General features: G+C 30.4%; 1 protein-coding gene across 1 annotated transcript; it reads left to right on the top strand.

Annotated features, from left to right (window-relative positions):
• Positions 1-4,486: 4,486 nt before the first annotated feature.
• On the top strand, positions 4,487-5,143 carry LOC129966252 (uncharacterized). Its single transcript, XM_056080666.1, has one exon. The coding sequence runs from the start codon at positions 4,487-4,489 to the stop codon at positions 5,141-5,143; it is 657 nt and encodes a 218-aa protein (XP_055936641.1).
• The last annotated feature ends 9,011 nt before the right edge of the window (positions 5,144-14,154 follow it).

Raw genomic sequence — 14,154 nt, 5'->3', positions numbered from 1 at the left:
CGTAAATCATGGCCCAACAACTAATTTCTAAAATATCAAAATTAGGTATATGTTTCTAGTTGGAAAAAATATTTTAAATGTCGTAAAAATTTATGTTTTAAGTTGTTTAAGTCAGTTAATGTAATATTGAAAATATTTAAGTTGTTAATATTTTTCTACAGATCCTGTTGTCTATCAGTCGTTTTTAATAAGGTATCCTAAGTAAAATATACTTTAAAGATAACCAAAATCAAATGAAATTAATTATTTTGATACACTTCCAGTCACTGTTTTGAGCTACCCTAGCACGTTGATTATCGAATATACATCGAAACAGCCATTGAAATGATCTAAGATTTTCTAAAACAATTATTTCAAACCTTCTAAAGACAATTTTAGTTGCAATAGAGCTTTTTATGTTTAACGTTCTAGGATATATATAAAAAAAATAAGGCAGGATTCATATTTCGGGGTACATGACGCCTATCACTTCTAGGAAAAAGGATTTTTATTTCTTTAATTCTATTTGCAACGAAAATTGACCATTCCCATTTATCCCTCAACCAAAACAAAGCATTCGTAACATAGAATCACTCCAAAATATTGTTTCTATGTTAGTAATATTAAGGGCAAGTTGCACAAAATGGGCGAATCTGGCACCAATACAGCATGCCATTAATTCTAATCTAGGGATAGATACTGTTTTAAAGGGAGCTACCCTCGATTTAGCTCTCAAGAAAAATCTTTACACCTTCCGAAGTTTCTGTTCTTAAAAATATACATGTAGCATATGCTTCTTTGCAAGCATCGACAAATACATGCATCTGAGATGTATTATTGATTTCAAAATAACGAGGAATTTCTATATCATTAAAAACATTAATTTCTTTTAGCCATTTGTTTTATAAGAGTTAATAATTTCATCTGGCAAAATAGAATTCCAAGTTAAATTGAGAATCCAAGTTTGTTGCAATAAAATTTTAGGAAGTTACAGAACTTAGTACACCAATCGGATCAAAAATTTTCTGAATACCACTCAATAGATGCCTTTTCGTAAATGCTTACTGCTCTTCCATAAAATTGTTCAGATTTAAATTACATTTTAAAGTATCTTTATCCAGATCCCACATAATTCCTAAAAGTTTAGTAACCCCAGTACTTTTAGAAACATAATTATTCTTTACGTTGCTTTCCCAATTTCTCAAATTAAAGCAACCTCATAATAACACTTCTTTAGCCCTTTCAATAAATTCTTCCTGTTGATTTACATTATTAACCACTGTAACACAATTGTCTACATAAAATGAAAGTTTCAATTTATCAACAATTTCAGAATATTCTAAAGGTGCATTTTCTAACAAGTGTGACAAAACAGCTGCTAATAGAAAAGGACTTGATGATACCCCAAAAAACGGCAATGTCGGTAAACAATTTCTTCGTCTTCTTTAGGATAAAAGAATCTCAAAAAATCTCGATGCTCGGGAGCAATCCCTAATTGAAGGAAAACCTTTTCAAAGTCTGCCGAAATTCCAATAAAGTAACTTATAAACCTATTTATAATATCTGGTATTTGTTCAATCAAATTTGAACCTGGGTACAATAATTGACTCAAACTTTTTCCGCTTTTTCGAGCGGATGCGTCAAAAACTGGTCTAATTTTTGTAGTAATATTATCATTTTTAATCACTGGGCGATGCGGCAAAAAACATAAGTTTTTTGTTTACTTCCAGCCTTTTCTATTATTTTTAAATCTTTCCACTCATTAAATACCGCTTGGTAATCATCCAGTAAACCCATTTGTTTAGAGCATTCATACATTCGTTTATGCCTCTTCAAGGTCAGCTAATTAATTGAAAGCAGTTCACTCGCGTTTTCTCTAAAGGGTAAACTAACTTCGTATCTGCCATCCGATAAAATTTTCATATTGTTATGAAAATACTCTAAGGCTTTCAACTGCTCTTTACTTTTTATTTTCTCAATTGGGTCATTAATTCCAATAGTTTGAAGATCCCATAATTCGCTTATAGAAGCATTTTTAACATACAAAGAAAGAGCACTCAAGTTTATATCGTAGTTTACATTACCCCCTTTACATAAATTCTTTCTCCCTGTTACATTTCCTAACCGCGTATTAATTATAGACAAACCGGAATCTATTTGAACAGATTCATTCATAAACAATCTTCCAATTACATCTGCACCTCAGCTCTATGATCTGCGCCCAGTAATAAGTTGATTTCGCAATCGCTATTTCTCAAGTCATCTGAAATAATCCCCTTCTGCTTTAGTTGGTTTATGAGGTCGAGATCAGTTAATTTTGGCACACTGCCACAAATATTACTTTCTACTTAGAAATTATTAGAAAAAGAAAATGAATCATCGAGTGATGAAACTTTTAATTCGAACATATCATGAAATTGACTTTTTGTTTTCTTTCCTCCGAACAAAATATGTTGCATTTTTATTTTCTTATTTGATTTAATACCTAAGTTTTCCATGGCTTGTTAAGATATATAAGAATACTGAGACCCGCTATCAGTCAAAGCGTAATTGATTTACCGTCCGCTTGTATTTTCACAATTAAAGACATTAAGTATACAATATCTACATTACAGTCATTAGACAATGAATTAGTTTCTATTACAGTAGATATACTCTTAACAGTATTTTCTGTAGGATTAGCACACATTAAATAATGATGGGGTTTTTTACAATATACACATTGATTCTTTTTACAAAATTTAGCAAAATGACCAATAGTGAAATAGACAAAACAAGTTTTTTGCTTAACAAAATGTTCTTTTTTTTCTTCTATAGTTCTAGCTTCAAAACAGTCCTTGGAGGAGTGTTTTTTTGCCACAAAAAATACGAAGTAAATTTCGTTTACCAGGGGCGTTTTTATCAAACGTGTTTACCAACATGGAACGTGTTACCCGGATTATGGAAGCAGTTCCATAATCCGGGACAGATTTGGGGCACGTACCCTGTTTCTTCTGCGAACCAGAAGCAAAACCAGATCGGGCAAGTTCGATAAGTTATTCTGCCTTCACTTCTTTGTTTAGGAAATTAGGTAATTGTTCTAGGGATCGTGTTCCGCCAGAAGCCTCGTTCAAATTCCTGTGTCTTTCCCATGCGATGAGAATTTCTTCGGGCAGGCAGGACTTCACTAGTGGGCTCAGAAAATCACCATGTCTTCTGAGTTCGACCTAAACTCACCAGGGCTCTAATTTTGGACTCGAGTTCGTCATAAAAGGCAGGAAGATCTGTCGTCGCACGGCCAGATATAGTAGCATTTTTCATAACCATGGATAATAAGTCCCGCACGTAAATTTGAACCAAGAGATCTTCTCGTCCGAACCTGTTTTAGAGCTGGGCAAACGCTTTTGGGTAGTTATCCGCTGTAGCTGGAAAACTCTCGATCACTCGGGCACTTTCGATTTTGGAACTTATCCTCAAACGGCATAGAACTGTCCTCGTCAATCTTGCGAAACTGAGACCAGAACGTAAGACATTCCCTGGAATCTCCACTAAACTTCTTTAGTTCGATCTTTGGAAGTTTAAAGGTGCGTTGTGGCGATACTATTTTTGTCGTTTCTTTTAGTGACAGTTGATCAATTTTTGTGCACAGTTCGGTATATTGGTCTCGATATTTTTCTGCATTCAAAAAATCAACCTCAAACACTTGTTCAGTATTTTCATCTTTGAATATATGAGCATTGATTTCAGAGTGGCACTCTTCCAGACGCTGAAATTTATCATTTAACTGCGCCTTCGAAACCAAATGTTGTTTAGTGTCCGGATTTTCTTTCTTGAACTCATCATCGATTTGTTTCACCGAACACGTAAACGATGTCCGTAATGCCTTTCTTTGTGCTTTTAGAGGTGTCACATCCATTTTGGACTAAAATTATCTATCAGCGACCGCTGCTCCACGTTAAGAGCCAAAAATATAAAACGAAAGATAACAGAAATTCGCTTCAAAATATCAGTGGGTTGACATCTACCCGATGTCGTGTGATTGCTGATTAATTATATACCTTAAAAGGAGGGATGCGACACATAGAAGCACATTTAATAACCACGAACACAAAAGCAATACAACATTGTACGATTACATAAGCAAGAAAGAATAGAAGAGACATAGGAAAAAAAAGAAAAAAAAAACAGTCAGCAATTACGTCATTTACTACTGCTCTTCTGATTGGAAGAGAATGAAAGATGCATTTTGCAAGCCTTTCGCAACAATTTTTTTATTATAGTTTGCCATTTTAAAATTTGCGTGGCGTATTTTGGCCAAACATGGCTTTAGCGCCAAAAAAAAAAAAAAAAAAAGAACAACAAAATTCATCTCATTGATTCCGGTAACATTCAACAAAGAATGAAATGCTCTTTAGAACTAGCCATCTACCCTTAAGGAAAGGAGATCCAATTTTATTTCTCCGAAGTTGGCAGCGATAGAAATCTTACCATCAAAGGGTGGTAACGTCGTGGAAGATAACAGTCCAATATGGCAGTATCATGCAGATGCAGAGGTCGGATTAGCCTTCGAGAGAGACTTCGAAAAGGAATTCCGCTTGGTGTTTTATCCCTTCGCAACGAAACGGTAAGAAGAGAACCTAGGCGCCACCGTCTTTGGTTTTGTATCGCAGGGAAAAGAGGCACAGGGAGGAACACACTGGCCACTCGTTTTAATGCAATGGACGGAGACGAGTTCATGCCAGGTGATGTTGTTTTTCGGAATGTATACCGATTCACCATCGATTTGAGTAATCGACCGGAACTGAATGAGTCTGGACTTGTTCATGTCGGAATTTTAATCGAACCTCCATTTAGGGAAGGAGAAATCAACGAACACCTTTTTGATAATGTCCGTGCATTTATTTTTCTGTACGATGTAAGCGATTTCACAACACTAGATGAAGCTAACGTTTTGTTTGATAATTGGGAGATGGCTTCAGGTGAAAATATGCAACCATTCATATTTGTGGGGAATAAAAGTGATCGTAGAGAAAGTCCACATGAATTTCCAGTATGTATACCGTATTGGTATGCCGAGACTTTGGCAGTGGAGTTGGGTGCACTCGGATGCTATGAATGCTCTGCGTTAAGGAATACTGGCGTAGGGCCAATATTAGATATGATCCTTCGATTAATAATTAGGTGATATCTCCTCAAAAAATCAATGTTTGCGATTACAGCATTTCAAATGTTGAATTTTTGATTTTTGCAAGGTGTTTGTTGGAACATGGATAAATGTTTACGACACTGAAAAAAAAAAGTTATTTCATTTAAGATTTTTTTTACATTGCATCTATAAAACAATCTTTTGAAATATTTTTAGTGAATAAAGATTTTCAAAATACAAAAAATTTTGTAGTTTTTAATTCTGAACTTTCGTCAGATTTTATGTACTTTCAAAAACTGATTAAATAAAGGGACTTTCATACATATATTTTAAATGAACACATCAATGTATTTATAATGCTAATTTAATTTCTTAAAAAGGATTAATACGGAATCGCTAATTAATATCGATAAATAGCTTAAGGAAGTAATAACAATACATATGAAACAAAGGATTCATATTGTAAGTTTAGAATTTTTTTTTTTAAATTGTAGAAGAAATATTTATAATATTTTAGGTACTTTTACATATACTCTACAGCAAAAATTAGTTATATACCAAATAATGAATTCCAAACAGTATAATAACGTTAGTAGATTATCATAACCATTTATGCTATGATCCACTGATTAATGACCAGCTCAACCTGAGCAGCTTTTACCTGATGTGAAGGAAACACCCGAGATAGTATCTGGAGTCGCAATGGTTAATCTTAATCATGCCACTGAAGATTCACGGATAAGAAACCGGATTCTATGAAAGACCCAATGGACATACAATGTCTGTGCATTAAATCTGACGTAATTCAGTTGTCACTGGGTAGCTTGGATGGGGTTTAGGAGAGAAAGGTTTCATCATACCACTTGGAATATCTGCATCGATACTAATTCTCAATTTTTAAATCTCGTATTCTAAATGGTGCTCTAGATGCAGTAGAAACCTCGTTTCTCCGAATAGACTGATAGTTGGAATGTGTTCGAATTGAGGAAAACGGGAGATTAAGTAATAACGGAATTTCATCAGCTCTCTTCTTATTATGTACCCAATTTTTATTTCTATTAAAAAATATTGTTACACAGAAATGTCAGAATGTCTGGATGTCCAGGTTTATTACAAATATGCAATGGTGAATTTTATTAAAAGAGTAATACAACCAATCTATTCTCAGTTTAAAGCCACTCAAACTGTCGCCCCAAAATGTTCTCACATGTTCTCTAATAAATATATTAGTCCATTCCGCTTGCATTATATTGTGGATCTTAGTTAAAACCTCCATTGCTTTGAATGTCATTGGAGTATTGCGAAATATAAACCTTTGATATGGATCTAGCATTTTTACTCAATCTATCGTGTTTAAGATTGAGATTTATTCTTGGAATGCAGCGAATACAATTTTCGGACACATTGTTATTAGTCGCATTTCAAGAATTAATCTTAAAATACAAAGTATCCGAAAATTGCATTTGCATTTTGGAAGTCTTTTTTTTCTCAGACTGATTGAAAGCAAAATTTGACCTACAACTTCAATTGTAGTCACAAAATCATTAACCAAATTCCATTTTTTAAAGCTATTGTGTTTTTGAGTAAATATTTTTACATGCATGCTAAATTTCAGACCGATAAATGGTCAGCCTTTTGACAGATTTTGTTTAAAATTGAATAAGAATCTATATTTTAGATGCAAAAACTGTGTAACACATTTTTGATCATCTGCTCTTTTATATTTTGTAATTATTGTTTTCATTTTTAATCGGACAGCTGGACACGTACGTTCCTCTAAATTTATTTTGATCAAAATTTTATAATTATAAATGTGTTGTAATGTCGATATACCAAATTTTCTGTCTAGCTCTAAGCGTTTTTGCGTTATCCTACTTAGAGACGTATGGATAAAAAATATGTTTTTTTGCACTTTCGCAGGTCTGAAACTTGAAGCCTTGCCAAAATCTCGAGTTCGAATTTTTTTTTACTTTCAAAATATTTTCATATTATATATTTTTTTGTATACGATAACATAATCCATCCATCCATCAATTAGTCCATCAGTTTGTTACAGTGATTAAACAGTTTTGGCCGTAGCTTTTGCTGATAGTCATTAATTAAACAGGATCATTAATTAAATTCATTTAAGTTATTGCTCTTTTGACTTAATGTCTTACATGCATACGAAAGTTCAAAGTGATAGATTTGGTTTAAAATTGAATGAGAATCTACTTTTTAAATGCTAAACCTGTGTAACATTTTTTTTATTTGTTCCTTTACTTTGTGCAGTTATAGTATTCATTGTACTCAAACAGCTAAATCTATAACTTCCTTTGAATGGATTTTGTTCAAAATTTGATAGAAATCTACAAACATGGTGTGACTAGGGATTGCAATACCGGACCAAAATTTCAATACCGGTATTCGGTATTTTTTAGATCTTAATACCGGGATACCGGTTTTAATACCGGTATTAGAAATTTTGGAAAAAGAAAGAAAACACAGGTGTTTCTTTTATTTGCCAGTTTTGTTAGAAAGTGTAAATAAAAGAAAAAATAATTTGTAACTTATAAATTATAACAGTATATAATCACAAAAAAGTCAAGAAACATCTTATTTATTTAAATCACAAAAAAGTGTAAATATCACTATTCAGTTTGTGGTACTATTACAAATTTTTGAAATGTGATCTAAAAAAACATAATGCATCAATTGTACTGTCATTAAACCTGAAAAGTAATTTTGTGTAAAAATTACCAGCTGTCGCAAACGCTCTTTCGGCATCTACGCTAGTTGATGGTACTGTTAGCAATGCGTAATATACTTTTTCCAAGTATTTACCTCTAAATCCCTCATCTTCAAATAAATCGATTTCTCGTCGGATGGTTTTGTATATAGCTGATTTCTGTATTGTATTGTGGTTCGTTGATTTTTTTTTTATTTATCGCTAATTCTAATTTTTGTTCAAGAGACAATTCCTTTTCACTATCGACAGTAGTGACATCATAATCTTCGATAATTGAACCGAATTCTGCATGTGGATAGGTTTGTGGGAAAAAATTTTTTAAGAAACTTTACTCTAACTTAATCAGATTTGAATTGGTTATTTTCTTTTCTTCTTTTCATTTTCATTTTTAAAATCATTAGAATTATGTAAATACCATAAGACATTTTCTATTTCGGTATGCCTTTCTTCTGTGCGATTTATCAATGCAATATAATTTAGAATCTAATATTAACATATATTCTGTTTTATTTTCAGTTAGTGTATATTTTAGTAATATATCCTTTTTATAGGGGAACGTTTAATTATTTTAACAATTTTTCGAACTTTATAAATTATAGGAAGCAATTCTTGATAGGTTAATATTTCATCCTCATTAGCAACATCTTCTTCAACAATTACATCGTCATTATCTACATTGTCAATATCACTCTCGCTCTTACTCTTTTCAAAGTTGGAATCCGAAGCTTCTATATCCACAGTATTTTGATTCTTCTGTTCTTTATATTTTTTGTATAATACATCTATTACTCCTAATTGTGCATAGCACAACTGCTGATTTGCACCAATCAACTTTCCAACTTTTTTCATAATTGTTGCTCCGTCAGTCGTTATAGATACAATATTTTCTTTCAGGGATAATCCATGTTTCGCTAATTTAGATTTAAGCAATTAATTAAGCCATTAATTAGATAATTAATTTCGCCCATTTGGGAGACAAAAAAACAAAAACGTATACTACATTGCTATGTTCGCGATACCTGAACATATAGTGGAGACCATTTTAAAAATTTCTAGTAAATACCGAAAAATCGGTATTTACACTTGTGAATACCGGTATTACAAAATTGTACAAATGGATCAAAATACCGGTATTCGGTATCCCAGTATACCGGTATTGCAATCCCTAGGTGTGACGTCATCAAATTTTGTCTATTTCAAAGCGTTTTTGTGTTATCCTATTAACAGACAATAGACCAGAGATCTGTTTCTCGTATCCTGGGAGGATTGAAATGTGGAATTTCGTGAAATTCTCGAGCTCAAATTTTTTGACATTTACAATATTTTCTCTTGATATATTTCTTTGCATAAGATAAAATAAAAATTCCATCAATTTGATACAGAGGTTAAAAAGTTTTGGTATTAGCTTTTGCTGAAAATAGGCAAACTATGATAAACATTAATTCTGGAGTTTTAGAACGTATTATAATCGTCATTCAGTAACCGATGTCGACGAATTTAATCCAGCCTGATGCATTCTACCGGACAATGTTCAGTTTCCAAATTTATGACTAATTATTATGAAAATTAAAGTTTACATACAGGACATTGAGATGAACTAGGATTACGTCTCGCTAAACTAGACATCATTCCTTTTCTTTCCACTATATCCTTGTAAACTGGGAATGTCAAAATGTATTATTTTCATTATTTAGTATCTAGTTTCGGTGAGTTTGGCGACCATGTTAAGCTAGTTCGGCGACTAACGACAACCTCAAACAATGAAGCTTACACACAAAACACTATAACGAATTAAGAGTCACAATACAATTCTGAGGTCAAATTATTGTTGAGTCACATTATAGCCATATGGTCAACTTCCCTTTTTAGCTGCAACAAGAAGGGATGAAACGTGATTAGAAAGTGTGTTCTAATATTTTTTATATATCTTGCCAGTGGAAGGAGATTGCTACTTAATGAAAATGTTCATTCTTTTTTACTTGAATGACTTTACTTCCCGCATTTGAGAATGATAAAGTTTCGATTTTAATACTTATTGTTGGAGAACATTCGAATGAATGAATCCAGGAATATAAAGTGGCAAAGTTAGGATATCCGACTTTAGGTATATCTTATCCAAAATTAAGATATAAGGTTGAAAATGTGATTTTTTTTTTTTTTTTTTTTTTTTTTTTTGTCTACAGAAATTCGAATTTTATATCATGATTTAAATATGAAACGCCAACTTTACATATTTTAAATCTTCAATTTTTAATCTAAGTAAGAACAATAAGTATGCAGTTTTAATAATATTCAACAGATAAAAACACACACACCAAAAATAGTGTTATTTTAAATGGGGTGTGAATAAATTAACCTATTTTTATCGCAAAATTTTTCGATAATAATGTGTATTTATGTGCAAGGTTTTTTTTTAAATGTGTATTTTGAATCTTTATCTATCCAGCCACAGTTTGTTTCGAGCAATTTTTTTTTAAGAATTGGAAATAGCAATTCTTCCGGCATTATTTTTATGATCTAATACATAGGCATTAATTTAAATGCATTTTTTGAAGCATAAATATTCAACTAAAATTTGTATACGCTGATATCTGAAAACAATTTTTAAAAAAAGTGATTGAAATTTTGCATGGGGTCAGAAACCTTTGAAGGTGTAATAGAAAAGAGAATTTAAAATAATTCGATTCATGTTTTTGAATCGCTTTCAGTTCAAAAAACAGAATAGTTTTGATAAAGAAACATTAACGAAAACACGGATTACTTATTTACTGAAATATTTTTTTTAATTCTAGACTGCTTAAGACATAAGTATATTAAATGAAAATTAAATGTAAGCAATATATTTTAATTATGCTACTTCTTAAAATGTCTATAACTAAGCATTTTTTTCAAAAACTAATGAGAATAATTGTATTTTTCTTAATTGCTGTACTACATTATTTTTACAGCTATTTGTACTGTAAAGAATTTCTAGGTATCGTTGTTTTTGTCGAATATAGTAAGATGTCTTAAGTATTTTACGCATTAAATACTAGACTGATATATTGTGGATTTCTTTCTAATCATATAGTAACCACAAATAACATGTAATTCATGTTTTTCATGATGAAAGTTTAATGTATTGTATCATCGTAATATTTCACTTATAGGTATTTGTAGCATTACAGTTTTTAACATATATTTTGTGAAATCTTTGCTTATACTTTAATTTCAATATATTTCATGTATTGATATCAATATTCTTGATATTTTGATAGGAACTTATACAAGTTTTACAAAGGAAATTTATAGAATCAGCATTTTTACTTTCTCGTATTTTACGAAATATAGAAAAAATATTGTAATAGCAAAAAAAAAAAAAAAAAAAAAAAAAAAAAAAAAAAAACCGGAGCTGGTGATTTTAATAAATTTCTGTTTCAAACATTTTTGGGTTCAAAAAACACATTATTTGGCATTATGTCTGTCTGTGTGTGAATAGAATAACTCAAAAACGTTTTGAGTCAGATGAATAGAATTTGGTATATAAGCTTATTACCAAATTTGCAGATTTCTATCAAATTTTAAACAAAATCCATTTCAGTCTGTCTGTCTGGTTATAATGAACTTGATAACTCCTAAATATATGGATTCTTATCAATGAATCTGTCAAAGAGTCGACTGTCTGTCGGTCTGTACTTTCGATTGCATATAAATCCAATAACTTATAAATGGAATGAGATCATTCCATTACGAGGTATTCGATGCTTTATCTAATGATTACAACTGCAGTTCCGTGTCAAATTTCGGTTTTATTCGACCTCCAAAAAGTTGTTCAAAATGCATATTCGCACAATCGATTCAGTAACAATGTTAGCTTCACGTCAAATATGATATTTCGTGACTGTTCGCTAATTTCATGCAAGGCATTTACTGCCTCATTAGTGATATTAATTTTACGCGGATGGAAATGGATAAGCCCTCAATTGAAGCGTATAAGAGAAAGTTTTGGGGAAGTTATTTTCGTTTTGTTATTAGAATGGTGTGGTAACTTGAACTGCTTACTCGTGGGGAGAAAAAAACATTCTTCGATAGCTCTAGTATATTACCTTCTCTGAAAATAGCATTCTTTTGATCGCATCCATTTTCAGCCTTAAGTATTTTGAATGTATCTCACGAATATAAAATCAGTTCTATGATACATTTTAATGATTTAGGAAATTTATTATAACCGTAATTTAAGTTTTAATGAGAATATAAATAGTTATTTCACAAATTGTTTTTAATATGTTAAAAATAATTAATAGATGCAGAATGCATACTATTTACTACATATCGAGAATAATGAAGATTTAAATACATTATTTATGGATTAAATATATGAGGATAAATGGTTTTGAGGAGTTAAGTTTTTAATACCACCTTTCTGTTGTCTGTGCGGACAATATACTGGTATAATGACTAATAAATAGTCACAATTTAAAGATAATCTGTAAGATCAATCTTGTGAAGGGGGCTTGTAATTATATTCTTGTAATTATTATATTAATAAAATTTGAAAGATATCCTGACTAATCGAATTGCATCCGTTTAATGCACTAGTTTTATTGCATTTACTGAACCAACTAAAATTAATTTATATTATAATTTAGGAAGAAAGTTTTATATATTCAGCATTTCGTTTTATTCTCATCCGAAATATTACTATATAAGGGGTTCGTGTAATAGTGGCTAAAATATCATAATTGAGAAATCTGAGTTTTTCATATTTATAAATTACCTATGACCTAGTTAATATACAACAGATGTTTTTCGGAAAATAAACCCTTCTTTGCTTGACTCATTTATTATCGTCTGCATCTTCTACCTTCTGCTCTTTTACATTGCACATCTTTGTACTTGCAGACTATGTAGCTATGATTTTTTTTTTTAATATTTGATGTTTTTTTAGGCAATAAGAATTCGAAAGATAAATAAAGCCTTTCATTCACTATAATTTTTCTTTTTATTTGATTATTCATTATTTTTTATAATTTGTTTATTACACAAGGGGTCTACTTAATAGATAATAACTGTTGCTTACCTAAATCAAGGCAAACATCAAATTTCTAAAATGTTTGAGATAGGCTTACGTTTCTAGTTATAAAAATGCTTAAAAAGTCATAAATAATTGCATTATATGCTGTTTAAGTTAATTAATGTACAATTGAAAATATTTAAGACTTGAAAATTTTTATACAGATCCTTGTTCTATTAGTCATGTTTAGTAAAATATCCTCTCAAACTGACCAAATTAAATGAAATTTAGTTTTTGAACCAATTCCAATTGCCACCTAGATCAATCGTCTCACATTGATTGGGGATCCACATCGAAATAGCCCTTTAAGTTATCTCAATTTTTCTTAAACAGCGGTTTTCAAAGCTGCATAATTTGTATAGTTTTTATCGCAGTAGAATAGAGCTTTTTCTGTTTAAAATAATAAAATGTAAAGCCATTTTTATTTAATATAATAATAAAATGTACTAATTTACACCTCGTGATATAATAATTTGATGATGGTTTAATAATTAATTTATTGACACAAACAACAAAAATATAATTTTTATCTCATTTAACAAATATATATTATATATTGTGTGAGCATATTTATTTAAAATTTTTATTTTCATCTCAGAATTTTGTAAAAAAATTATTTTTTAAGTTTCAATATACTAATAAAAGTATCTTTTTACATTTCTTATATATATAATATAAGATGTTCCTAATAATGAAAATAAAATGTATGGATATTTAATAAATGAAGTATTGTAGATTTGTTTTTAATTATAAATAAATATATTTTTGAACTATTAGGAGTGACATCCTTCCTATTTTCTGACCAAACGAATGAATCATTCCATGTTACTACAGAGCTATATAACAAATGTAACTTTGTATTTTACTTAGCAACTAGTGGTATTACACTGAGATGCACGTCACACATTTTTTCCTCATCAGATGCATTAAATTAAAAAGATGCATAAAAATTAAATTAGCATGGTACGTTTAACATATATTGACTTCATTACAAAGAAGCAAGTTTATTTAGTTTGAAATGAATTTATTATATTGCAATTGCCCGAATTGCAATTTTCGAACATATTATAGTGCGAATTTATTATTTTTTTTTCATACAAAATAGCAAGCTTACATTTTTGTTTTTGTTATTATAGTTAGGAAATGATTTGGAAGAAAGAAATTCAGTTAACTGTATACTTCAACTGTATATTTTAGTCATCATCTTTTTTTTTTTCTTTTTTTTTTTTTTTTGAAAAAGAATAAATCTTTTTAAAGAAAGGTTAAAAA

Source organism: Argiope bruennichi, chromosome 4, assembly GCF_947563725.1.
Source record: "Argiope bruennichi chromosome 4, qqArgBrue1.1, whole genome shotgun sequence".
Classification (NCBI taxonomy): domain Eukaryota; kingdom Metazoa; phylum Arthropoda; class Arachnida; order Araneae; family Araneidae; genus Argiope; species Argiope bruennichi.
Note: the sequence above shows the minus strand (reverse complement) of the source record. Positions and strands in the feature narration are given on the sequence as shown.